The sequence below is a fragment of the Scomber japonicus genome, chromosome 6 (genome assembly GCF_027409825.1).
Source record: "Scomber japonicus isolate fScoJap1 chromosome 6, fScoJap1.pri, whole genome shotgun sequence".
NCBI classification, from domain to species: Eukaryota; Metazoa; Chordata; class Actinopteri; order Scombriformes; family Scombridae; genus Scomber; species Scomber japonicus.
In genome coordinates this window covers 36,947,709-36,972,699 of record NC_070583.1, presented here as the reverse complement: position 1 = coordinate 36,972,699, position 24,991 = coordinate 36,947,709, and the positions used below count along the sequence as shown (strand labels likewise).

Here is a 24,991-nt window from a genome sequence, read left to right as displayed (position 1 = left end):
TCTTTGAGTCTTTATTAAGAAAAGTTTCATCTGATCCAGAACAGTGCAGACAAGACGAGCCGGTCCACCACAGACTGACCCTGAACCAGATCTGACATCATCATCATCATCATCATCATCATCACCATCATCACATGACACACACACACACACACACACACACACACACACACACACACACACACACGGTCAGATGGGAGCAGAGTCACTGCGTCGTCTGTGTGAACTCGACTCTGCAGACAGTTTAACAATCTTGTTCCTGTGCAGCCTCTACGGGAGCAGAGAGGAAGAGGAAGAGGAAGAGGAAGAGGAGGTCTGAGGCCTATTAGCAAAAATACAAACACCTTCACATTCAGACACAGAGTGGGGGGGGGGCAGAGGGGGGTTGGGGGGGCAGAGGGGAAGGTTTTGTTCTTAACTAGTGAAAAACAGAACGACCTCAGATCAGCTGCGTTGAATCCATCTCTACAAGCAAAACTCGTTAAGTCAATTAATCTCCATGGAAACGCTTTATGAGACTCGTTAAAGACTTTCAGGACATTTAGAAACACGTGTTGAGCTCCGCTGAAGTCAAACTGTGCCATAAAAACCACATGAAGAGTCACATTTTTATCTTTTTTAAACATGATCGATAAAGATTTGAAGAGTCTCGTCTCTGTAGGAGATTAATGACGTAATGTTTGAGTTTCTTTTTTAAAGGGTTGAAAGCTTTTAAAAAGTTTGGAGATGAATTTAACGCAGCGGACTTTTAAGCTTAGTTTTGGATCCTGAAGCTGAGTTTTAAGTTTTTTTTTTTGTGTTTCAGATCAGACGACTTTTCCTCTTAATTTAAATCACATGGTTCTGACGTTAGAGTCAAAACGCTGCGTGACTTCCAGAGGACCAAAAACATTAAAAAGAAGAAAAAGAAAAAGAAAAAAAAAGGAAAAAGTGAATAAATCCTATGATGGAGGAGGTTGTTTTAAAATCAGAGCGGCATCCGGTTTCCCTCCACACTGATTTTGACAGCGTGACCCGTCTTCGTCAGGCGGCGGATGTCTGCGAATCTACGCATCTGTTTGTCAACGCGGGACATTCCTTTCTTCATGGGACCCTGAAACGAAAACAAAAGTTTAAAGAGTTAAAATGTGAAAATAAACGTATGAATAACTTCATCAGCATCAAATTTCTGCTTTTAATCCATTTAGAGAGAATATATTAGAGGATTATGGTAAAAATATCTAAGTGGCCAATGACCCCAGGAGATCAGTTGTTGGGGGGCTTTATGCCCCTGGTAGGGTCTCCCATGGCAAACAGGTCCGGGGGGAGGGGCCAGACAAAGGGTAGCTCACAAGACCCTTATGATGACTAAAATAAATGGTTTTTCCGTGCCCCTCGCCCGGACGTGGGTCAACGGGCCCCCCAAAGCCAGGCCTGGGGGTGGGGCTCAGTGGCGAGCGCCTGGTGGCCGGGCCTTCCCCCATGGGGCCCGGCCGGGCACAGCCCGAAGAGGGGACATGGGGCCAAAGGGGTCGGTTGCGCTGTGAGCTGGGTGGCAGCCGAAGGCGGGGACCTTGGCGGTCCGACCCTCGGCTGCGGAAGCTAGCTCTAGGGACGTGGAACTTCACCTCTGTGGTTGGAAAGGAGCCTGAGTTGGTGCTCCGACAGTGGGGGAGGATGCCAGTCAGACACAAAAAAATTGTGAGGGTCTGCTGGGAGCGTCTGGCAGAGTCTCCTGTCAGAGAGAGTTTCAATTCCACCTCCGGGAGAGCTTTGACCACGTACCGGGGGAGGGGGTCGACCGGAGCTGCGGCCGCAAGGTGGTCGATGCCTGTCATGAAGAAGGAGTCCTAAAGGGCCTTTTTGGCCTGTAGGACTCCAGAGGCAGCAGACAGGTACCGGCAGGCCAAGCGAAGTGCAGCTGCGGCGGTCCCTGAGGCAAAAACCCAGACATGGGAGGAGTTCGGTGAGGTGGTCAAAAAGCTCCTCGGTGGCAGGGTGGTGCTGGAGAGGAGGGTCCGTCGGATAGTCGAACCTCGGATTCAGGAGGAGCAGTGTGGTTTTCGTCCAGGCCGTGGAACTGTGGACCAGCTCTACACCCTCTGCAGGATCCTTGAGGGTGCATGGGAGTTTGCCCAACCAGTCCACATGTGTTTTGTGGATTTGGAGCAGGCATTCGTCCGTGTCACTCGGGGAGTCCTGTGGGGGGTTCTCCGGGAGTATGGGGTATGCAGTAATGCGGGCTCTGCACAGATCCATCGTGGTGACGAGAGAGCTGAGCCAGTCGATCTTGGTTCCTACCCTCACCTATGGTCATGAGCTTTGGGTCGTGACCCAAAGAACAAGATCGCGGGTACAAGCGGCCAAAATGAGCTTCCTCCGTAGGCTGGCTGGGCTCTCCCTTAGAGATAGGGTGAGAAGCTCAGTTATCCGGAGGGAGCTCGGAGTAGACCCGCTGCTCCGCCACGTTGAGAGGAACCAGATGAGGTGGTTTGGGCATCTAGTCAGGATGCCTCCCGGACGCCTCCCTGGTGAGGTGTTCAGGGCCCGTCCCACCGGTAGGAGACCCCGAGGAAGACCCAGGACACGCTGGAGAGACTATGTCTCTCGGCTGGCCTGGGAACGCCTCAGGATCCCCCGGGAAGAGCTGGACGAAGTGGCTGGGGAGAGGGAAGTCTGGGCTTCCTGCTTAGGCTGCTGCCCCCGCGACCCGACCCCGGATGTCTAAGTGGTGAAACCATAAAAACTTTGTACCAAATAATTCAACTTGCTTAAAAACAGTAAAATTACAACACCATACTGCCCCCCACACCATGCAGGAGGCTCTTACTGCCCCCCACACCATGCAGGAGGTTCTAACTGCCTCCCACGCCACGCAGGAGGCTCTAACTGCCCCCCACACCACGCAGGAGGCTCTAACTGCCCCCCACACCATGCAGGAAGCTCTTAATGCCCCCCACACCATGCAGGAAGCTCTTACTGCCCCCCACACCATGCAGGAGGCTCTAACTGCCCCCCCACACCATGCAGGAGGCTCTTACTGCCCCCCACATTATGCAGGAAGCTCTTAATGCCCCCCACACCATGCAGGAAGCTCTTACTGCCCCCCACACCATGCAGGAAGCTCTTACTGCCCCCCCACACCATGCAGGAAGCTCTTACTGCCTCCCACATTATGCAGGAAGCTCTTAATGCCCCCCACACCATGCAGGAAGCTCTTACTGCCCCCCACACCATGCAGGAAGCTCTTACTGCCCCCCACACCATGCAGGAGGCTCTAACTGCCCCCCCACACCATGCAGGAGGCTCTTACTGCCTCCCACATTATGCAGGAAGCTCTTAATGCCCCCCACACCATGCAGGAAGCTCTTACTGCCCCCCACACCATGCAGGAAGCTCTTACTGCCCCCCACACCATGCAGGAGGCTCTAACTGCCCCCCCACACCATGCAGGAGGCTCTTACTGCCCCCCACACCATGCAGGAAGCTCTTACTGCCTCCCACATTATGCAGGAAGCTCTTAATGCCCCCCACACCATGCAGGAAGCTCTTACTGCCCCCCACACCATGCAGGAGGCTCTTACTGCCCCCCACACCATGCAAGAGGCTCTTACTGCCCCCCACACCATGCAGGAGGCTCCTAATGCCCCCTACACCATGCAGGAAGCTCTTAATACCCCCCACACCATGCAGGAAGCTCTTACTGCCCCCCACACCATGCAGAAAGCTCTTACTGCCCTGTACACCATGCAGGAGGCTCCTAATGCCCCCCACACCATGCAGGAGGCTCCTAATGCCCCCCACACCATGCAGGAGGCTCTTAATGCCCCCCACACCATGCAGGAAGCACTTACTGCCCCCCACAGGCCGGTGTCAGCAGCTACAGGGGCATTCTGTTGCCCTCTATGCTGATCTTCACGGCTCCCTGCGGCCGGTTGATCTTCCTCTGCTCTGCAAAGCGACGCTTGTGCTTCTCCAGCATGCTCAGGCCTTTCTTACAGCCGCTCTGCAGAGGACCAACCACAGCTGTCTTTCCTTTCTGATCAATTATCTCGTATAGTTTAAAAAAAAAAAAAAATTATTCTATTTTATTGTCCCTCAATAATAACATGGATTATGTAAAAGGGTTTTTTCCCCCCTAATAAAGAAATAAAAAAATTTCAATTAAACTACTTTACAAACAAAAATGAAAAGAAAAAAGTTTATTATGATGGATTTTACACTGTTATTAGTTAAAGTGAAGTTTAACAGCATTATTAATTTAATTTAACAGATATTCTACAAACTGATCAAACTATTTATATTAGGGCTGTCAGCGTTAACGTGTTAATCACGATTAGATTAATGCAATCCATAACGCGTTAATGTTTTTTAATCTCATTTTAATGTTGCAAGCCTTTTTGTCCCTTCTACTCCCCCGTAGACGGCTCCTCTAGCTGTAGCGCTATGCTTTGAAGTGGCCTCCTGCAGTAAACCTACCGAGCTGATGGAAAGTAAGAGAGCTACTGGACTTTTGAACGGCTTGTTTAACTTTAAAACACTTCCAGACGCTTCAGTTGACAAGTCAAAAGTAAAATGCAACCTGTGTCAAACGGACGCTAAACACCCAGGTGCAGCCAAGCCAGCCTCAGCTCCACCAAAGGACCATTTTGGAGTGTGGGAGTCGCAGCAGAGCCGTGATTGATTCCCAGTTAAGACACTCTGGTAAGAAATGCTTTACATTATGGGCTTAAAACTGCCTTCAAATGGAAAATAACAGGATTTTAAACATGCTATTCAAAACGCCATTAAACGTGATTAACTATGGAAATTCTGCGATTAATCTCGATTAAAAAAATTAATCGTTTGACAGCCCTACTCATAATATTTTCACTGCTTTATTTAAATCTGCCTGAATATTATAAACTATTAAAATTACAGTAATTAATAATAACTGTCAAAATGCACGTATGAATATTTGTGATCCATAAAAAGTTAAAACTCGTGTCTGTCTCTTTAAATGTTGATATTTTACTGAAATGAAGATAAACTGGATGACCTTTCACAATAAAAGCCTTCCCATTAAAACCTGTTTGTGTGTTTTATTGTGAAATATAGGAACCTGTTGACTCTTTTTAAAGGTTACTTCCTGTCTCTCGCCGGTACTCACCCTGTTGGACTCCATCTCTACGTTCCACTTGGGTCGAACCACGTAGTCTTTGTTTGAAGGCATCGGCACTCGAGCTCGGGCGCAGAAACCGGGATCACCGGGCCGCAGAGCTCTGAGGAGAGAAACACACGCAGAGAGAGGTTAGAGTTTAGAGTCTGAAGATGATAAAATACAGATTTACTGAGATGTAGTAGCTACTATTGGTATTAAAAGCACATTAAATCAGTGTTTAGGTAAAAATAAAGAGTGAGATCATCTTCTTACTTTTCTTCTCCAGTCAGCTGTTTCTCCAGATCTCTGCGAGGCGTCTGACCCCCCGAACTAGAGGGAGAGAGAGGGAGAGGGAGAGGGAGAGAGAGAGAGAGAGAGAGAGAGAGAGAGAGAGAGAGAGAGAGAGAGAGAGAGAGAGAGAGAGATTATATCAGAAGGAAGCAGTTTAAATTCTGACCTTCATGCTGTTATCATCATTCTCCACCTCACAGCAGTTAGTCAGCCTGTGTTACAGTCTATAGTTTCCCCTGTAGGAACTTTACCTGTGTGTTACAGTCTATAGTTTCCCCTGTAGGAACTTTACCTGTGTGTTACAGTCTATAGTTTCCCCTGTAGGAACTTTACCTGTGTGTTACAGTCTATAGTTTCCCCTGTAGGAACTTTAACTGTGTGTTACAGTCTATAGTTTCCCCTGTAGGAACTTTTCCTGTGTGTTACAGGCTATAGTTTCCCCTGAACTTCACCTGTGTGTTACAGTCTATAGTTTCCCCTGTAGGAACTTTACCTGTGTGTTACAGTCTATAGTTTCCCCTGTAGGAACTCTACCTGTGTGTTACAGTCTATAGTTTCCCCTGTAGGAACTTTACCTGTGTGTTACAGTCTATAGTTTCCCCTGTAGGAACTTTTCCTGTGTGTTACAGGCTATAGTTTCCCCTGAACTTCACCTGTGTGTTACAGTCTATAGTTTCCCCTGTAGGAACTTTACCTGTGTGTTACAGTCTATAGTTTCCCCTGTAGGAACTTTACCTGTGTGTTACAGTCTATAGTTTCCCCTGTAGGAACTTTACCTGTGTGTTACAGTCTATAGTTTCCCCTGTAGGAACTTTTCCTGTGTGTTACAGGCTATAGTTTCCCCTGAACTTCACCTGTGTGTTACAGTCTATAGTTTCCCCCTGTAGGAACTTTACCTGTGTGTTACAGTCTAAAGTTTCCCCCTGTAGGAACTTTACCTGTGTGTTACAGTCTAAAGTTTCCCCCTGTAGGAACTTTACCTGTGTGTTACAGTCTAAAGTTTCCCCCTGTAGGAACTTTACCTGTGTGTTACAGTCTATAGTTTCCCCTGTAGGAACTTTACCTGTGTGTTACAGTCTATAGTGTCCCCTGAACTTTACCTGTGTGTTACAGTCTATAGTTTCCCCTGTAGGAACTTTACCTGTGTGTTACAGTCTAAAGTTTCCCCTGAACTTTAACTGTGTGTTACAGTCTATAGTTTCCCCTGTGTGTTACAGTCTATAGTTTCCCCCCAGAGTTTAATCCTCTGACTGAAGCTGACAGCTCAAACAAAAAACATACACAGAGCTTCAATAAGCAGGTTTGTTCCACTTGTATCAATGTTAGGATGAAGATCGGACATATTTCCTGTTTACTGATGTTAAAATCAAAGTTTCTTGGACACACTCAGTAGTTTTCTGATGTTCCTGATTCTCCAGATGTGATGGAAACACAGTGAAGGAAAGTGATTTATCTGATTACTGATGTTTAATAGAGTAAAGTTGCCCTGTGGAGATTATGAGGTGGACACACATTAACACACACTAACACACACACTAACACACACACCAATGCACACAGGCAGCGTGATCCTCATTCTGTGATTAGTTTCACACTTCTCTGCTGATCCAAGATGACAAACATGTATAAAAAGCAGGATTTAAACCAGTAGAAATGTTTTATCAGGAAGGGAAATCCACTCAGTTCCTCTGTTAAACCTTCCAGATGAAACACTGGATGGAAAACGTCGACTCTGTCCTCCTTTATAAACTCTGAACTAAATAAATATTCATCCACTGCCAATCAAACTTCCAGTCAGTGCAACCATGCAGTTATATGACTGAACCTGATTGGTGGAGAGAAGACGTCGGGTTCCTCCGCTCTCTCCACCTTCTGAGGCTGACTGGGAGGAGGAGGAGGAGGAGGAGGTGAAATGGACAGATGAGAAGGAATGAAAGGAGAAAACTAGGAAAAGATGCTAAAAACAGAACATTAAGAGGAAGGAAGGAAGGAAGGAAGGAAGGAAGGAAGGAAGGAAGGAAGGAGAGGAGAGGAGAGGCTGAGAGGAAGAACACAACATCTGATGAAGAGGAGGAGAGGATGAGAGCAGTGAAGAAGAGAATACGTCTAATGAGAGCAGTGAAGAAGAGAATACGTCTAATGAGAGCAGTGAAGAAGAGAATACGTCTAATGAGAGCAGTGAAGAAGAGAATACGTCTAATGAGAGCAGTGAAGAAGAGAATACGTCTATAATAATAAAAAAGGAAAGACAGATTATGGAGATGAGAGCAGCAGGCAGCGCTGGGAGATGTGGACTAACTAATCCAGTTTACTAACCCAACATTTGAAAAGAAAAGAAACGTATTAAGAAGTGAAGTGATGAGTGTTTCAGCCTGAACACACACTGGTTCTGGTTCTGTTTGTGGTTCTGAGGAAATAACATGAACAAACCTCCAGAGTCTGGAAGTCAGTGTTGCTGTGGAGCCATTAAATGAGCAGGAATCACCGTCAAGCATCAAACTGCTGATTTCATCGTAATCATTAGAAATAAATCAGTTCATCTGCAGCTCAGCTGAGATCTCAGCGCTAGTTCCTGGTTGCTTCAACTGCTCAGAGCCGAACTTATTATTACGTTACATACGATGGATGTACGTTAGATACGATGGATGTACGTTAGATACGATGGATGTACGTTAGATACGATAGATGTACGTTGGATACGATAGATGTACGTTGGATACGATGGATGTACGATGGACGTACGTTGGATACGATAGATGTACGTTGGATACGATGGATGTACGTTGGATACGATGGACGTACATTAGATACAATGAACGTACGTTAGATACGTTGGATTTACGTTGGATACGATGGACGTACGTTGGATACGATAGATGTACGTTGGATACGATAGATGTACGTTGGATACGATGGATGTACGTTAGATACGATGGACATACGTTAGATACGATGGACGTACATTAGATACAATGGACGTACGTTAGATACAACGGCTGTACGTTAGATACAATGAACGTACGTTAGATACGTTGGATTTACGTTGGATACGATGGACGTACGTTGGATACGATAGATGTACGTTGGATACGATAGATGTACGTTGGATACGATGGATGTACGATGGACGTACGTTGGATACGATAGATGTACGTTGGATACGATGGATGTACGTTAGATACGATGGACATACGTTAGATACGATGGATGTACGTTAGATACGATGGACGTACGTTGGATACGACGGACGTACGTTAGATACGATAGACGTACGATGGACGTACGTTAGATATGATGGACGTATGATGGACGTATGATGGACGTACATTGGATACGATGGACGTACGTTAGATACGATGGATAGACGTTGGATACGATGGATGTACGATGGATGTACGTTAGATACGATGGACATACGATGGACGTACGTTAGATACGATAGACGTACGTTAGATATGATAGATGTACGTTAAATACGATGGACGTACGATGGATGTACGTTAGATACAATGGATAGACGTTGGATACGATGGATGTACGATGGATGTACGATGGATGTACGTTAGATATGATGGATGTACGTTAGATACGATGGACATACGATGGACGTACGTTGTATATATTAATCGTATTTTAGATATAATGGACGTACGCTGTAAATAAAGTCGGTGTAAGAAGAGGGTAAAGTTGTTTTCGTACCTGAGTCTCCGTCTCTGAGGCATCTGCTGGTCCAGATCTCTCTGCTGTCTCTCTTCTCTCGTCATTCCTTTGTAGTTGGACGTCAAACCGAAGATCGGCCGCGACCACTCGTCTGGAGGAGGAGACACAAACCAACCGTCAGTCACTGCAGGTTCACCGAGTTACATCATGAAACACCGCAAACTTATTTTTGTGGGAGGGACGAAGGAAGGAATGAGGAAGGAAGGAAGGAAGGAAGGAGGAAAAGAAGAAGGAAGGAATGAGGAAGGAAGGAAGGAAAGGAGTAAAAGGAGTAAAGAGGGAGGAAAAGAGGAAGGAAGGGATGAGGAATGAGGAAGGAAGGAAGTTGAAGAGGAAGGAAAGAAGGAAGGACGGAGCGAGGAAAAGAGGAAGAAAGGACAGGAGGAAGGAAGGAAGGAAGGGAAGGAGAAAAGGAGTAAAGAGGGAGGAAAAGAGGAAGGAAGGGAGGGAGGAAAGAAGTATGGAAGGAGAGGATGAACGAAATTAAAGAAAGAGGAAGGAAGGAAGGAAGGAAGGAAGGAAGGAAGGAAGGAAGGAAGGAAGGAAGGACAGGAGGAAGGAAGGAAGTCGAAGAGGAAGGAAGGAATGAATGAGGAAGGAAGGAAGGAAGGGAGGGAAGAAGGAACAGTCAAAAGAGAGACGGGGTGAGCCGAGTTCCTTACTGATGAGTTTGAGGGCGAGGTCTTTGTTGGATCGGGACTCTTTGGGATGTTTGTACAGGAACATGACGGCTCGTCCGATCCCGCTGTGCTTCAGCGTCTCCTGACTCACGCTGGGCAGCTGCAGCGGAGGAAGCAGGGAAAACACACCAGAGTCAGACGGAGTCGGAGTCAGACACCAGCGGGACTCTGTGTTTGTTATTATTTAAAAAGGCGAGACTGATCATGTGACTGTTTGTTATCATTTAAAGTGGGAGGGTGGGAGAGTCGGAGGGTCAGAGAGTGGGAGGGTGGGAGGGTGGGAGAGTCGGAGAGTGGGAGAGTCGGAGGGTCGGAGGGTGGGAGAGTCAGAGGGTCGGAGGGTCGATGAGTCGGAGAGTGGGAGAGTGGGAGAGTCAGAGAGTGGGAGAGTCGGAGGGTCGGAGAGTCGGAGGGTCGGAGAGTCGGAGGGTCGGAGAGTCGGAGGGTGGGAGAGTCGGAGGGTGGGAGAGTCGGAGAGTCGGAGGGTGGGAGGGTCGGAGGGTGGGAGAGTCGGAGGGTCGGAGAGTCGGAGGGTGGGAGGGTCGGAGAGTCGAGACTGATCATGTGACCGAGAGCTCACCTCCTGGAGGATCCTGAGAAGCTCCTCTCTGATTCTCAGAGCAGGCAGAGATTTATCAGGAAGAGGGCTGATCCACTCTTTGATGGCCGACATCACGCCGCTGTCGATAAACGTCTCCTTTAAGTCCTGCCTGAGAGAGAAAAGAGAGAAATATGACTTTATTATAATCTGGTGGAGCTGCTTCTGATCAGTCCAGTTACTGATGTTAATGATGATTAAAGGGAGTGTGAGTAAAATACATCAATTAAACTTTAATTATACGGCAGATTTCATTCAGGTTAAGAGTGTTTAATCGTAGAGTCAGAGAGGAAAGGAGAGAGGAAAGGAGAGAGGAGAGAGGAAAGGAGGAGAGAGGAAAGGAGGAGGGGAGAGAGGAAAGGAGAGAGGAGGGGAGAGAGGAAAGGAGAGAGGAGGGGAGAGAGGAAAGGGGAAAGGAGGAGAGAGGAAAGGAGGAGAGGAAAGAGGAGAGGAGAGAGGACAGGAGAGAGGAAAGAGAGAGGAAAGGAGAGAGGGGAGAGAGAAAAGGAGAGAGGAAAGGAGAGAGGAGGAGAAAGGAAAGGAGAGAGGAAAGGAGGAGAGGAGAGAGAGTCTTACTTCTTCAGGTGCATGACGACCTGACCCAGCAGAGAAAGCTTCTTCAGCGCCGGCTTCTTCTGACTGTTCAGAGTCCGGTCCTCCTGTGGAGAGAGGGGTAGGGTTCGGGTTAGGGGTTATATTATAAAGAGATTAAATATGTTATATGTGGGGGGTCGGAGGGAGGGTGGGGGGGTCGGAGAGTCGGAGGGTGGGAGAGTCGGAGAGTTTGAGGGTCGGAGAGTGGGAGAGTCGGAGGGTCGGAGAGTCGGAGGGTGGGAGGGTCAGAGAGTGGGAGGGTTGGAGAGTCGTAGGGTGGGAGGGTCAGAGGGTCGGAGAGTCGGAGGGTGGGAGAGTGGGAGAGTCAGAGAGTGGGAGAGTCATAGGGTGGGAGGGTGGGAGAGTCAGAGAGTGGGAGGGTTGGAGAGTCGTAGGGAGGGAGGGTCAGAGGGTGGGAGAGTGGGAGAGTCGTAGGGTGGGAGGGTCAGAGGATGGGAGGGTCAGAGGGTGGGAGGGTTGGAGGGTGGGAGGGTTGGAGAGTAGTAGGGTGGGAGAGTCGTAGGGTGGGAGGGTCAGAGGGTGGGAGAGTCGGAGAGTCGGAGAGTGGGAGGGTCGGAGGGTGGGAGAGTCGGAGGGCGGGAGAGTGGGAGAGTGGGAGAGTGGGAGAGTCGGAGAGAGGGAGAGTCGGAGGGTCGGAGAGTGGGAGAGTCGGAGAGTGGGAGGGTCGGAGGGTGGGAGAGTCGGAGAGTGGGAGGGTCGGAGGGTGGGAGAGTCGGAGGGCGGGAGAGTGGGAGAGTGGGAGAGTCAGAGAGTCGGAGAGCCGGAGGGTGGGAGGGTCGGAGAGTGGGAGAGTGGGAGAGTGGGAGAGTGGGAGAGTGGGAGGGTGGGAGAGTGGGAGAGTGGGAGGGTCAGAGAGTCAGAGAGTCGGAGAGCCGGAGGGTGGGAGAGCCGGAGAGTGGGAGAGTGGGAGAGTGGGAGAGTGGGAGAGTCGGAGGGTGGGAGAGTGGGAGAGTGGGAGAGTGGGAGGGTCAGAGAGTCGGAGAGTGGGAGACTCAGAGGGTCGGAAGGTCGGAGAGTCGGAGAGCCGGAGGGTGGGAGAGCCGGAGGGTGGGAGAGCCGGAGAGTGGGAGAGTTGGAGAGTCGGAGAGTCGGAGAGTGGGAGACTCAGAGGGTCGGAAGGTCGGAGGGTCGGAGAGTGGGAGAGTCGGAGGGTCAGAGAGTTGGAGGGTGGGAGGGTCAGAGGGTGGGAGAGTGGGAGGGTCAGAGGGTGGGAGGATGGGAGAGTCGGACCTCTGCAGCCTCGGTCATCTTGGTGATCATGGCGCTGACGACGTCGTCGGCGTCGCTGATGAACGTCCCACCGTCGCGATGCCGCCTCTTCTTACTGTTCATCGCCTTCTTCTTAGCCAGCATGATGTCAAAGTCTGACATGAAGCTGGTGCTGAAGACACACACACACAGAGACAGACACACACACACAGAGACAGACACACACACACAGAGACAGACACACACACACACACACACAGAGACACACACACACACACAGAGAGAGACACACACACACACAGATACACACACGCAGAGACACAGATACACACACGCAGAGACACAGATACACACACGCAGAGACACAGATACACACACGCAGAGACACAGATACACACACGCAGAGACACAGATACACACACACACACACACAGAGACACACACACACACACAGAGAGAGACACACACACACAGAGAGAGACACACACACACAGAGAGAGACACACACACACAGAGAGAGACACACACACACACACACACACACACACACACACACACACACACACACACACACACACACACACACACACACACACACACACACACACACACACACACACACACACAGAGATACACACACACACACAGAGAGACACACACACACACAGATACACACACGCAGAGAGACACACACACACACACAGAGACACACACACACACACACACACACACACACACACACACAGAAATACACACACACACAGATACACACACACAGAGACACACACAAACACACACACACAGAAATACACACAAGATTAGAGTTGTACTGCAGTCCGACCGATCCTGGACTTTTAGGGCGAGTCTTCACTGCTACATCATTTTTTGTGAAGACACTGAATAGTTTATAAAGGAGGGTCTAGGGTCGAGGGTCTAATTTGATATTTTGGGATTTTAAAGACTAATAAAATACTTTAAAACTCATGTGTGACAGACATGAACCAAAATGTGACTCCTCTGATATGTTTTCTTACTCTTGTCCGCTGCGGTCGACTCCTTCATCAGAGTCAGAGTCCTCCTGGAGCTGCTGCTGCTTCTGCTGCGCCTCCTTCTTGTCTCCCTCCAGGTCCTCCTGGTTGAAACCCTGCAGACAGGAGGAGCAGAGAGGAGGGTCAGAGGAGGATCAGAGAGGAGGAGAGAGGAGAAGGAGGTGGAGAGGAGAGGAGGAGGAGCAGAGAGGAGGAGATGAGCGGAGGAGGAGATGAGCGGAGGAGAGGAGCGGAAGAGAGAGGAAGGAGGAGAGGAGCAGAGAGGAGGAGAGAGGATCAGAGAGGAGCAGAGAGGAGAAGGAGGAGGAGGAGGTGGAGAGGAGAGGAGGAGGAGGAGGAGGAGAGAGGAGGAAGGAGGAGAGGAGCAGAGAGGAGGAGGAGAGAGGATGAGGAGAGGAGGAGAGAGGAGAGGAGGAGAGGAAGAGAGAGGAAGGAGGAGAGGAGCAGAGAGGAGGAGAGAGGATGAGGAGAGGAGGAGAGAGAGGAGGAGGAGAGGAAGAGAGAGGAAGGAGGAGAGGAGCAGAGAGGAGGAGGAGAGGATGAGGAGAGGAGGAGATGAGCGGAGGAGGAGGCGGAGGAGAGGAAGAGAGAGGAAGGAGGAGAGGAGCAGAGAGGAGGAGAGAGGATGAGGAGAGAGGAGGAGAGAGGAGGATCAAAGAGGAGGAGAAACCTTCATCAGCTCTGAGGAGGAGAGAATTGTCTCACAGACAGAAAGCTTCAGTCGTTCTCACCGTGAATTCTTCTCCTTCTTCGTCTCCTGACTCTCCGAAAATGTCTGCAATCATTTTCCTGCAGGAGACGAAAAAAAGGTCAAAACTACTCTGGACCCAGCTGGTGTGTGAGGAGTTAGTAGGAGGTTAGTTATTGGTAAATTTAAAGGGTTAAAAAGTGAAAATAAACGTATGAATAACTTCACACATTCTTTTTTTGTGGACCCAGCATCAAATTTCTGCTTTTAATCCATTTAGAGAGAATATATTAGAGGATTATGGTAAAAATGTCTAAGTGGTGTAACCATAAAAACTTTGGAAGGAAGGAAGGGAGGGAGGTAGGAGGGAAGGGAGGAAGGGAGGGAGGGAGGTAGGAAGGAAGGAAAGAAGGAAGGGAGGGAGGTAGGAAGGAATAAAGGAAGGAAGGAAGGAGAATATATTAGAGGATAATGGCAAAAATGTCTAAGTGGTGTAACCATAAAAACTTTGGAAGGAAGGAAGGAAGGGAGGGAGGGAGGGAGGGAGAGAGGAAGGAAGGAAGAAAGGAAGGAAGGAACGGAGGAAGGAATAAAGGAAGGAAGGAACGGAGGAAGGAAGGAAGGAGAATATATTAGAGGATTATGGTAAAAATGTCTAAGTGGTGTAACCATAAAAACTTTGGAAGGAAGGAAGGTTTGCTTTCTTTCTTTCCTTCCCTCCTTCCTTCCTTGCTTGCTTCCTTCCTTCATTCCCTCCCTCCCTCCCTTCCCTCCTCCCTTTATCTTTCTAAGTGGATAAAACATTTTTATATCTATCATTCTTTTAGTGGTTACACCATTTGACATTTTCAGGAGCATTCAGTCGTACTTTTGGTATAAAATGGTGCAAATGTCATTTAAATGATATAAAACCAACAAAAATACTAAATGTACATTTTAACAAACCTGATGCTGCTTTATAAACTAGTTTAACTGATTTATGGATTCATCATCTTACCCACCCTTATCACATTTAAACATCTAAACCAGGGGTGTCAAACATGCGGCTCGTGGGCTAGAACCGGCCCGCCGAGGTATCCAATCCGGCCCACTTTCCTTCCTGTCTGTTTTCCTTCCTTCCATCTTCTTTTCCTTCCTTCCTCCGTTCCATCTGTCCTTCCTTCCTTTCTTTCTTCCTTCCCATCTTCTTTTCCTTCCTTTCTGCCTTCCATCTGTCCTTCCTTCCTTCCTTCCTTCTGTCCTTCCTCCCTTTCTTTCTTTCTTTCATCCTTCCATCTTTCCTTCCCATCTTCTTTTCCTTCCTTCCTCCCTTCCATCTATCCTTCCTTCCTTCCTTCCGTCCTTCTTCCCTTTCTTTCTTTCTTCCTTCCTTCTTTCCTTCCATCTTTCCTTCCCATCTTCTTTTCCTTCCTTCCTGCCTTCCTTCCTCCCTTCCATCTGTCCTTCCTTCCTCCCTTTCTTTCTTCCTTCTTTCCTTCCATCTTTCCTTCCCATCTTCTTTTCCTTCCTTCCTCCCTTCCATCTATCCTTCCTTCCTTCCTTCCGTCCTTCTTCCCTTTCTTTCTTTCTTCCTTCCTTCTTTCCTTCCATCTTTCCTTCCCATCTTCTTTTCCTTCCTTCCTGCCTTCCTTCTGTCCTTCCTTCCTTCCTTCCTCCCTTTCTTTCTTTCTTCCTTCCTTCCTTCCTTCTGTCCTTCCTCCCTTTCTTTCTTTTTTCCTTCTATCGCTCCTTCCTTCTTTTTAATGATCCGGCCCACATGAGATCAAATGTTTGACACCCCTGATCTAAATAATTCAAAGTTCTTCACATAAAACATAATTAGAAATTAAATGAAGTTAAAACATGAGAATAAAAGCAGCAGCACTCACTCCTCCTCGTCTCCTGATTCGCTGTCGCTGCCGAACAGCGCCTTCTCGTCCTTGTTGCCGGCGTTGACCTTTGACCTCTCGTCCTCGCTCTCGCTGTCGGAGCCCAGCTCTCTCAGTTTAGCTGCCAGACTCTTATCAGGTCCGCCGGCCTCCGAGCCGCCGTCGCTGTCCGAGTTCTCATCATCTGACACGGCTCGGCTCCTCTTCGCTGCACACATCACACACAGGGGTTAGGAAAGGAGAGAGGAAAGAAGGAGAGAGGAAAGAGGAGAGGAGTGAGAGGAGGAGAGAGGAGAGAGGAAAGGAGAGAGGAGGAGAAAGGAAAGGAGGAGAGGACAGGAGAGAGGAAAGGAGGAGAGAGAGAGAGGAAAGGAGGAGAGGACAGGAGGAGAGAGGAAAGGAGAGAGGAAAGGAGGGAGGAGAGGAGAGAGGAAAGGAGAGAGGAGAGAAGGAAAGGAGGAGAGAGAGGGGAAGAGAGGAGAGGAGAGAGGAAAGAGCAGAGGAGAGAGGAAAGGAGGAGAGGAGATAGGAGAGAGGACAGGAGGAGAGGAGAGAGGAAAGGAGAGGAGAGGGGAGAGGAGGAGAGGAGAGACGAGAGAGGAAAGGAGAGAGGACAGGAGAGGAGAGAGGACAGGAGGAGAGGAGAGAGGACAGGAGGAGAGGAGAGAGGAAAGGAGGGAGGAGAGGAGGGAGGAAAGGAGAGAGGAGAGGAGAAGAGAGGAGAGAGAGGAGAAGAGAGGAGAGAGGAAAGGAGGAGAGAGGAAATGAGAGATGAAATGAGAGAGGGAGGAGAGAGGAAAGGAGGAGAGAGGAGAGGAGGAGAGGAGAGACGAGAGATGAAAGGAGAGAGGACAGGAGGAGAGGAGAGAGGAAAGGAGATGAGAGAGGAGAGGAGAGACGAGAGAGGAAAGGAGAGAGGAAAGGAGGAAAGAGGAGAGGAGAGGAGATAGGAGAGAGGACAGGAAGAGAGGAGAGAGGAAAGGAGGAGATGAGAGAGGAAAGGAGAGAGAGAGGAGAGAGGAAAGGAGGAGAGGAGAGAGGAAAGGAGGAGATGAGAGAGGAAAGGAGGAGAGAGGAAAGGAGAGAGAGAGGAAAGGAGGAGAGAGGAAAGGAGAAAGGAGAGGAGAGGAAAGGAGAAAGGAGAGAGAGGAAAGGAGAGAGGAAAAGAGAAAGGAGAGGAGAGGAGAGAGGAAAGGAGGAGAGAGGAAAGGAGGAGAGGAGAGAGGAAAGGAGAGAGAGAGAGGAGAGGAGAGGAGAAAGGAAAGAGTGTCTCACCTGGTTTATTCGCCTTCTCTTCATCATCATCATCACTGTCTGAGAGCACGGCCTTCTTCCTCTTCACTGCGCACACACACACACACACACACACACACACACACACACACACACACACACACACACACACAGAGAAGTGTGAGATTAATCATCATGCCGCCTCTCCTCTCTCCTTTCCTCTCTCCTCTCCTCGAAATAAAATGTTCATAATAATAATTGGACTAATTTATTCATTCTTTCTTCCCTTCCTTCCTCCCTCCTTCCCTTCCCTCCTTCTTCCCCTCCCTCCCTTCTTCCTTACTCCCTCCATCCTTCCTTCCTTCATTCCTTCTTTTCTCCATTCCTCCCTCCCTCCCTCCCTCCTTCCTTCCTTCCTTCCTTCCTTTCTCCCTTCCTTCCTCCCTCCTTCCCTTCCTTCGAGTACAACGGGAGGGTTAAGATTTATTTTGTGTGTGTATATTTAAAAAGCACAGATTACTGTGGCTGGTCTGGGGTCACCTGGGGTCACCTGAGGTCACCTGAGGTCACCTGAGGTCACCTGGGGTCACCTGAGGTCACCTGAGGTCACTCTACCTGGCTTATCTTCATCATCGTCGCTGTCGTCAGCATCTTTCTTCTTCATCTCCTCGTCCTGCTGCTCTCCGTCACTTCCTGCCGCAGCCTTCGTCCTCTGTCCCTCCTCCTCTTCCTCGCTGTCCGAGTGCATCACAGCCTTCCACTTCCCTCCTCCTCCTCCTCCTCCCTCTTCGTCCCCCTGCTGTTTCTCACCCTCCTCTTCATCATCAGAGTCTATCTGAGCCGCCTTGCGTCTGGCGTGCGTCTCAGTGTCAGAGTCACTGTCGTTGGAGCGCCGGCCGGCGGACGCGGCAGGTTTGGCTTCCTCGTTGTCCGAGTCGCTGTCTGCGGCGGGTTTGGGTCCGCCCTCGCTCTCCTCCACGTCCGAGCTGCTCCCCCTGCGTTTGGCGGGCGACCCCTCCCCCTCCTCGTTGTCCGAGGCGCCGCGTTTGACGGGCGACTCCTCGTCGTCCGAGCCGCTCGCTCTGCGTTTGACGGGCGAGTCGTCGTCGCTGTCGGCGGGCCTCGGCGCTTCCGCCTCAGAGTCGCTCCTGTCGTCGTCTCCTCCGCGGCGCCCGGGGGCCTCGGCCTCCGAGTCGCTGTCGGCCCCTCGGCGGTCCTCGTTGTCGGAGCCGCTGGCCGCGCCGCTCGTCTCCATGGTGAGGCCAGCGTCCTCGTCGTTGCTGCCTTCGTCCTGTGGAGGAAACCAGACGACACTTTAAGACCTTTTTAAAAACGCTTTTCAAGTTATTTAATAAAACGTTTTTAACAATAAAGAAAAGAAGAACACTGAGTTATGTTCTGAGTTATAAATGTTTAACTTTATGTATTTATTCTGTGTAACGCTTTTATTGTATTAAAACTGCTCAGTAAACAGAGGAGGAGGAAATATTTACATCCTTTACTACTAATATCACTTCAGTAATGGTCTGTATTAACACATGAGACTGTTGTCTTCATATTTAATATATTATGAGATATATTATAATAATGTAAAAGCAGGATTTTACTGTTGTAGTGGGTTAAATGGAGCTCATATTGAAGTCATTTGTGTCCAACTGCTGATTATTTCTCACTTTAATAAGTTGATTGGTTAATGTAAAATAAAAATGAAATAATGATAAATATCAAACTGAACAAATACAATGACACTCAGATCAGATTTAATGCTTTAACTCCGACCAGATAAAAAACTTAATTAAACACATTTTAGACATTTCAAGGATCTGCAGGGACCCTAGAAATGTCCCACATTCTGATCTGCACATGAACGCATCACACACAGCTCCTGTCCACCCGCTCAGGTGTGATACTGTCATCTTTCCTTTCATGTTAATCATGTTCAGACTCAGTGACATTACTCAGACACATTTTACTGTAATAATGATGATACATGATAATTAGAGTCAGTAACAGGATGAACTGATAAATAACCAATGACATGCAGTCTGACCTCAGAGTGATGTCTGTCCTCCCCGTCTGATGCTGGATGTTCATCCATCACCGGAGTACCGCCTCCGTCATCTGCAGAACACACAGGAGAGAAACACACTTCAGCTGCTCGTAGAGTTAAAACTATTAACAGTTAAACCTCCAGCTGAGACGCTTTCAGTCTGAAGTGCTGCTGCTTACTTTCATGCTTTGTTTTACGCTCTCTGAAGGAAGGAAGCTGAACTGGTCTGATTCATCCTGGACTCACCTGACGGGTTTGTGCCAAAATAAAAGGTCGGGACTAAACTAGCTAACTGTATATAAAGTAGTATAAACTAGCTAACTGTATATAAAGTAGTATAAACTAGCTAACTGTATATAAAGTAGTATAAACTAACTAACTGTATATAAAGTAGTGTAAACTAGCTAACTGTATATAAAGTAGTATAAACTAGCTAACTGTATATAAAGTAGTATAAACTAGCTAACTGTATATAAAGTAGTATAAACTAGCTAACTGTATATAAAGTAGTATAAACTAGCTAACTGTATATAAAGTAGTATAAACTAGCTAACTGTATATAAAGTAGTATAAACTAGCTAACTGTATATAAAGTAGTATAAACTAGCTCCACCTCCAGCAGCTACAACAGTAACATGCTGCTCTAACACTGATGCTTCACTATTAATAATCTAGTGATGTCATATATAATAATATATCACTACTTTTACTGTAATACTGCATACTACATCACTCATAATACTTATATATTTTTTACCGTAATACTTTAACCACAGCGCTTTTATAATAAAGTATTTTTACCGTAATACTTTAACCACAGCGCATTTATAATATCACAAATAGAAACACGTTTGAAGCTAAAATCGGACACATTCTTGACATTAACGCTTCTGTTTCACTTCAGCCTCAGTCACCAGACAGTAAACATCTTATAGAAGCTTCTCTGAGTTATATTTGTCAGCTGAACGGAGTAAAAAGTGACATTTAGGAAACAAAGCGGTTGTTTACCGGAATGGCTAGCCGACATGAAGTCTTCCTCCTCTCCGTCCATCTCTCAGAGGAACAACACACTCTCACCTGGAAGAGAAACGGAGGAGAAGCTGGAAGGAAGGATCCGCTATCTATCCGCTGTAACTTTAATGTAAATATATGAAAAGCAAGGAGAAATACACGCGAAGCAAAGTAAACGCCGCGCTGCTTGGAGGGAAAGCTAACAGCAACTGCTAGCTACTGTAGCCCGGAGATGACCCAAAATGGAGGCGCCGCTGTCATATGCGCATGCGCAAAAGGTCACAGGTTTAGTTTATGTATCTGCGTCATTTGTTCACCTTTTTTTTTGTTTTTTTAAAGAGATTTTCTTATTTTTTTAAATGATTTTAGGTTTTTTTTTAAAGCTCTTTAAATAATTATGTAACTATATTTTTCATACAACTCCAATTAATGTTTATCTGTTTACTTGTTTTTTTTGTATTTTCATTTTATTTTTTTTAACCCTTTATAGGACACTCATTGAAAGGAAGGGAGGAAGGAATGAAGGAAGGGAAGGATGGAGGAAAGAAAGAAGGAAGGAAGGAAGGTAGGGGGGAGGAAAGAAAGAGAGAACGAGGGAGGGAGGGAGGAAGAACAGATGGAAGGAAGGAAAGGAAGGAAGGACAGAGGAAATAAGGAACGAGGGAGGGAGAAAGGAAAAGAGGAAGGAAGAAATAAGGCAGGGAGGAAGGAAAGAAGGAAGGAAGGAAGGGAGGAAGGAAGGTTAATGTGTATGTGTATATATTGATGTATACTTACTGCGCTGTATTTTGCTCTTTCATGTTCCTGCGTGGCTGAATGAAAGTAAAGTCCTTACAGTTTGAATCCTTGAATGTTTTTATCATCACTGTCCTTTAAAAATAATCTTTTATTAACCTTCTATAAACTTCAAAGGAACTCTTAAATGCATTTTGGCCCCAATAAATGACAGGGAACAGGTGACAAAAGATTTATTTTATTGTCATTCAGCACAGCATCAAAGATATAAGATAACAACTATGTAAAGCCTATATGAATATATATATATATATATATATATATATATATATATATATATATATATATATATATATATATATATAAATATATAAATATTCAAATTAGAATAACATTTCGAACATGATTCATTCATTTCTTCTTCTTTCACTTTAACCTTCCTGTCGTCCTCCCGGGTCAAATTAACCCTGTCTGTTTTGCCTGTTCCTTCTTTCCTTCCTTCCTTCCTTCCTCTGTCCTTCTTTTCTTCCTACTTTCCTCTGTCCTTCCTTCCTACTTTCCTCTGTCCTTCCTTCCTTTCCTTCCTTCCTTCCTTCATTCCTCTTTTCCTTCTTTCTTCCTCCCTTCCTCCTTTCCTTCCTTTTTTCCAGCTTTCCTTCCTTTCCTTCCTTCTTCCTCCCATCCATCCTTCCTCCTTCCCTCCTTCATTCCTTCCTTCTTTCCTCTGTCCTTCTTTCCTTCCTACTTTCCCTGCTGTCAATCAGCTGTGAACTTTTATTCATGTTTTGTTTTGTGCGATTTAAAAAAACTAATAAAGTTTGGAAGAAGAAAAAAAACGTAAACAGTAGTGACGTCTTCGGTGACGTTGTAAGCTTGCGCCACAGTCTCCACAGCTCCACGTGTGTTTGGTCGCAGCGGCTCAACTCCTGACGTGAACCCGGGTTTCAGTGCTCGAGCAGCGGGGAGGATGGACGAGCGAGGCCGGCTGTGCTCCGTGTGGCTCGGCTCAGAGACGGGCATCCTGAAGGGGGTCAGCCTCTCCCAAAAAAACGCTTTTAACTTCTGCAACACGCGACATCTGAGCCGCGAGCAGGAGGTGCGCGCGCTGTGCTGGGGAGACCCGGCGGAGAGCGAGCTGCTGGTCGCGAGCCGGGACGGAACCGTGCGCACGTTCAGCACCGAGAAGGGTTCGTTCACCGAGGCGCGGGTCTGCGGGGAACCGGAGCAGGGCTGCTTCAGCGGGCTCGCGGTCAACGGGGATGCGCTCATCACCTGCGTGGAGTGCGGGACACTGCGGGTGTGGCGCGAGGACCGCAGCGACCCCGTCACCGAGCTGCACGCGGGGAAGAACGTGAGCAGGATGAGGCAGAACCCGGTGCACCGGAACCAGGTCGCCACCGGAGGGAAGGACACCGGGCTGAAGATCTGGGACCTGGACAGACCGGAACAACCCGCATTCACCGCAAAAAACCTGCGGGACGACTGGCTGGATCTACGGCAGCCGCAGTGGGTCAGAGACATGGCGTTCATCCCGGACTCCCAGAAGGTGGTCACGTGCACCGGATACCACCAGGTGAGACAGTAACAGAGTATTACTGCAGTATAACAGTACTATAGTAGTATAACAGAGTACTATAGTAGTACTACTGTAGTATAACAGAGTACTACTGTAGTATAACAGAGTACTATTGTAGTATAACAGAGTACTATAGTAGTACTACTGTAGTATAACAGAGTACTACTGTAGTATAACAGAGTACTACTGTTGTATAACAGAGTACTATAGTAGTATAACAGAGTACTATAGTAGTACTACTGTAGTATAACAGAGTACTACTGTAGTATAACAGAGTACTATAGTAGTATAACAGAGTACTATAGTAGTACTACTGTAGTATAACAGTACTACTGTAGTATAACAGAGTACTATAGTAGTACTACTGTAGTATAACAGAGTATTATAGTAGCACTACTGCAGTAGTACAGAGTACTATAGTAGTACTACTGTAGTATAACAGAGTAATATAGTAGTACTACTGTAGTATAACAGAGTACTATAGTAGTACTACTGCAGTAGTACAGAGTACTATAGTAGTGTAACAGTACTATGGTAGTAGAACAGAGTACTACTACAGCATAACTCTGAGGTACTGCAGTATGAGGTACTAGTACAGCAGTATGAGGTACTAGTACAGCAGTATGAGGTACTTGTACTGCAGTATGAGGTACTTGTACTGCAGTATGAGGTACTAGTACTGCAGTATAAGGTACTTGTACTGCAGTATGAGGTACTTGTACTGCAGTATAACTCTGAGGTACTGCAGTATGAGGTACTTGTACTGCAGTATAACTCTGAGGTACTGCAGTATGAGGTACTAGTACTGCAGTATAACTCTGAGGTACTGCAGTATGAGGTACTTTTACTGCAGTATGAGGTACTTTTACTGCAGTATGAGGTACTTTTACTGCAGTATGAGGTACTTGTACTGCAGTATGAGGTACTAGTACAGCAGTATGAGGTACTAGTACTGCAGTATGAGGTACTTGTACTGCAGTATGAGGTACTAGTACTGCAGTATGAGGTACTTGTACTGCAGTATGAGGTACTAGTACAGCAGTATGAGGTACTAGTACTGCAGTATGAGGTACTTGTACTGCAGTATGAGGTACTAGTACTGCAGTATGAGGTACTTGTACTGCAGTATGAGGTACTTTTACAGCAGTATGAGGTACTAGTACTGCAGTATGAGGTACTTGTACTGCAGTATGAAGTACTTGTACTGCAGTATGAGGTACTTGTACTGCAGTATGAGGTACTAGTACAGCAGTATGAGGTACTAGTACTGCAGTATGAGGTACTTGTACTGCAGTATGAGGTACTTGTACTACAGTATGAGGTACTAGTACTGCAGTATGAGGTACTAGTACTGCAGTATGAGGTACTAGTACTACACGGGTAGTAACGGGTAGTTTAGGTTGTGAATGAAAGGATTGTAACGGCCGTGTGTTTCCTGTCAGGTCCACGTGTACGACCCGTCCACTCCGCAGCGCCGTCCCGTCCTGGAGGCTAAATTCGGCGAGTACCCGCTCACCGCTCTGTCCCTTCCCGTCGGCGGCAGCACGGTGGTGGTGGGCAACACTCACGGTCAGATGGCCATGCTGGACCTGAGGAAAGGTCTGGTGTGTGGGATCCTGAAGGGTCTGGCGGGCGGCGTGCGCTCCCTGCAGTGCCACGCCTCCCAACCCGTGGTGGCTTCCTGCGGCCTCGACCGCTTCCTGCACATCCACAGCCTGGACGACCGCAAGCTGCAGCACAAAGTCTACCTCAAGTCACGCCTCAACTGCCTGCTGCTCTCCAGCCGGGACCTGGAGGAGGTGGGGGCGGGGGCGGCGGCGGGGGGGGCGGCGTCCGAGGAGGTGAAGGAGGAGGAGGACGAGGTGTGGGACGCTATGGAGCAGGTGGAGGAGGCGGAGGAGAAGCAGAAGAGGAAAGCATCAGGGGACGAAGAAGAAGAGGAAGAGGAGGAGGTGAAGAAGAAGAAGAAGAGCAAGAAGAAGAGGAAAAAGGGGCAAGACTGAGAGGCGTTTGAGGTGCGATCAGAGCGTGGGACGTTTCAGCGCCGTCAGACTGATCAGACTGAACATTCAGCTGCTGAGAATGAACTCAGGTGTTTGTCTACAGATGTGTTTTATATGTTTGTCAGCAGTGTGTGAGCTTTATTAAAGTGCCTGCAGCTGATTTATGATTTATTCTTCTTTTCTTACTTTCTTTCTTTCTTTTTAAAAAACATAAATCAGGTGAATCTCATCTGAAAGTTTCAGTTCAGGAGAAATTAAAAATGTGTTGACAGAAGCTCTGATTGTGTTTTATGTCAAACTGAGAATGTAGAAAATTAATCTGCAACTATTTTTATAATTGAACAATAATTTTAGTCTTTTTAAATAAAGGTTGGTTGCAGCTTCTCAAATGTGATGATGTGAAGCTTTTCTGTTATAATGAAACTAGGGCTGTCATACGATACATTTTTTAAATCGAGATTAATCGCAGAGTTCCCATAGTTAATCGCGATTAATGGTGTTTTGAATAGCATGTTTAAAATCCTGTTATTTTCCATTTGAAGGCAG

The 24,991-nt window shown here is 47.5% G+C and overlaps 2 protein-coding genes across 2 annotated transcripts; one reads left to right on the top strand and one right to left on the bottom strand.

The window, feature by feature from the left end:
• LOC128360922 (protein IWS1 homolog) lies at positions 1-20,355 on the bottom strand. Its single transcript, XM_053321478.1, has 15 exons — positions 20,129-20,355; positions 19,121-19,191; positions 17,686-18,361; positions 17,113-17,178; positions 15,838-16,045; positions 14,013-14,070; positions 13,267-13,376; positions 12,254-12,404; positions 10,985-11,067; positions 10,391-10,520; positions 9,793-9,910; positions 9,110-9,221; positions 5,393-5,449; positions 5,129-5,240; positions 1-1,093 (listed from the first exon to the last, which is right to left on the bottom strand). The coding sequence occupies exons 1-15, from the start codon at positions 20,169-20,171 to the stop codon at positions 968-970; spliced, it is 2,121 nt and encodes a 706-aa protein (XP_053177453.1). The 5' UTR covers positions 20,172-20,355; the 3' UTR covers positions 1-967.
• Positions 20,356-21,760: 1,405 nt separating this feature from the next.
• Positions 21,761-24,605, top strand: wdr74 (WD repeat domain 74). Its single transcript, XM_053321530.1, has 2 exons — positions 21,761-22,439; positions 23,885-24,605. Exons 1-2 carry the CDS (start codon positions 21,834-21,836, stop codon positions 24,443-24,445), a joined length of 1,167 nt encoding a protein of 388 aa, XP_053177505.1. The 5' UTR covers positions 21,761-21,833; the 3' UTR covers positions 24,446-24,605.
• Positions 24,606-24,991: the final 386 nt, after the last annotated feature.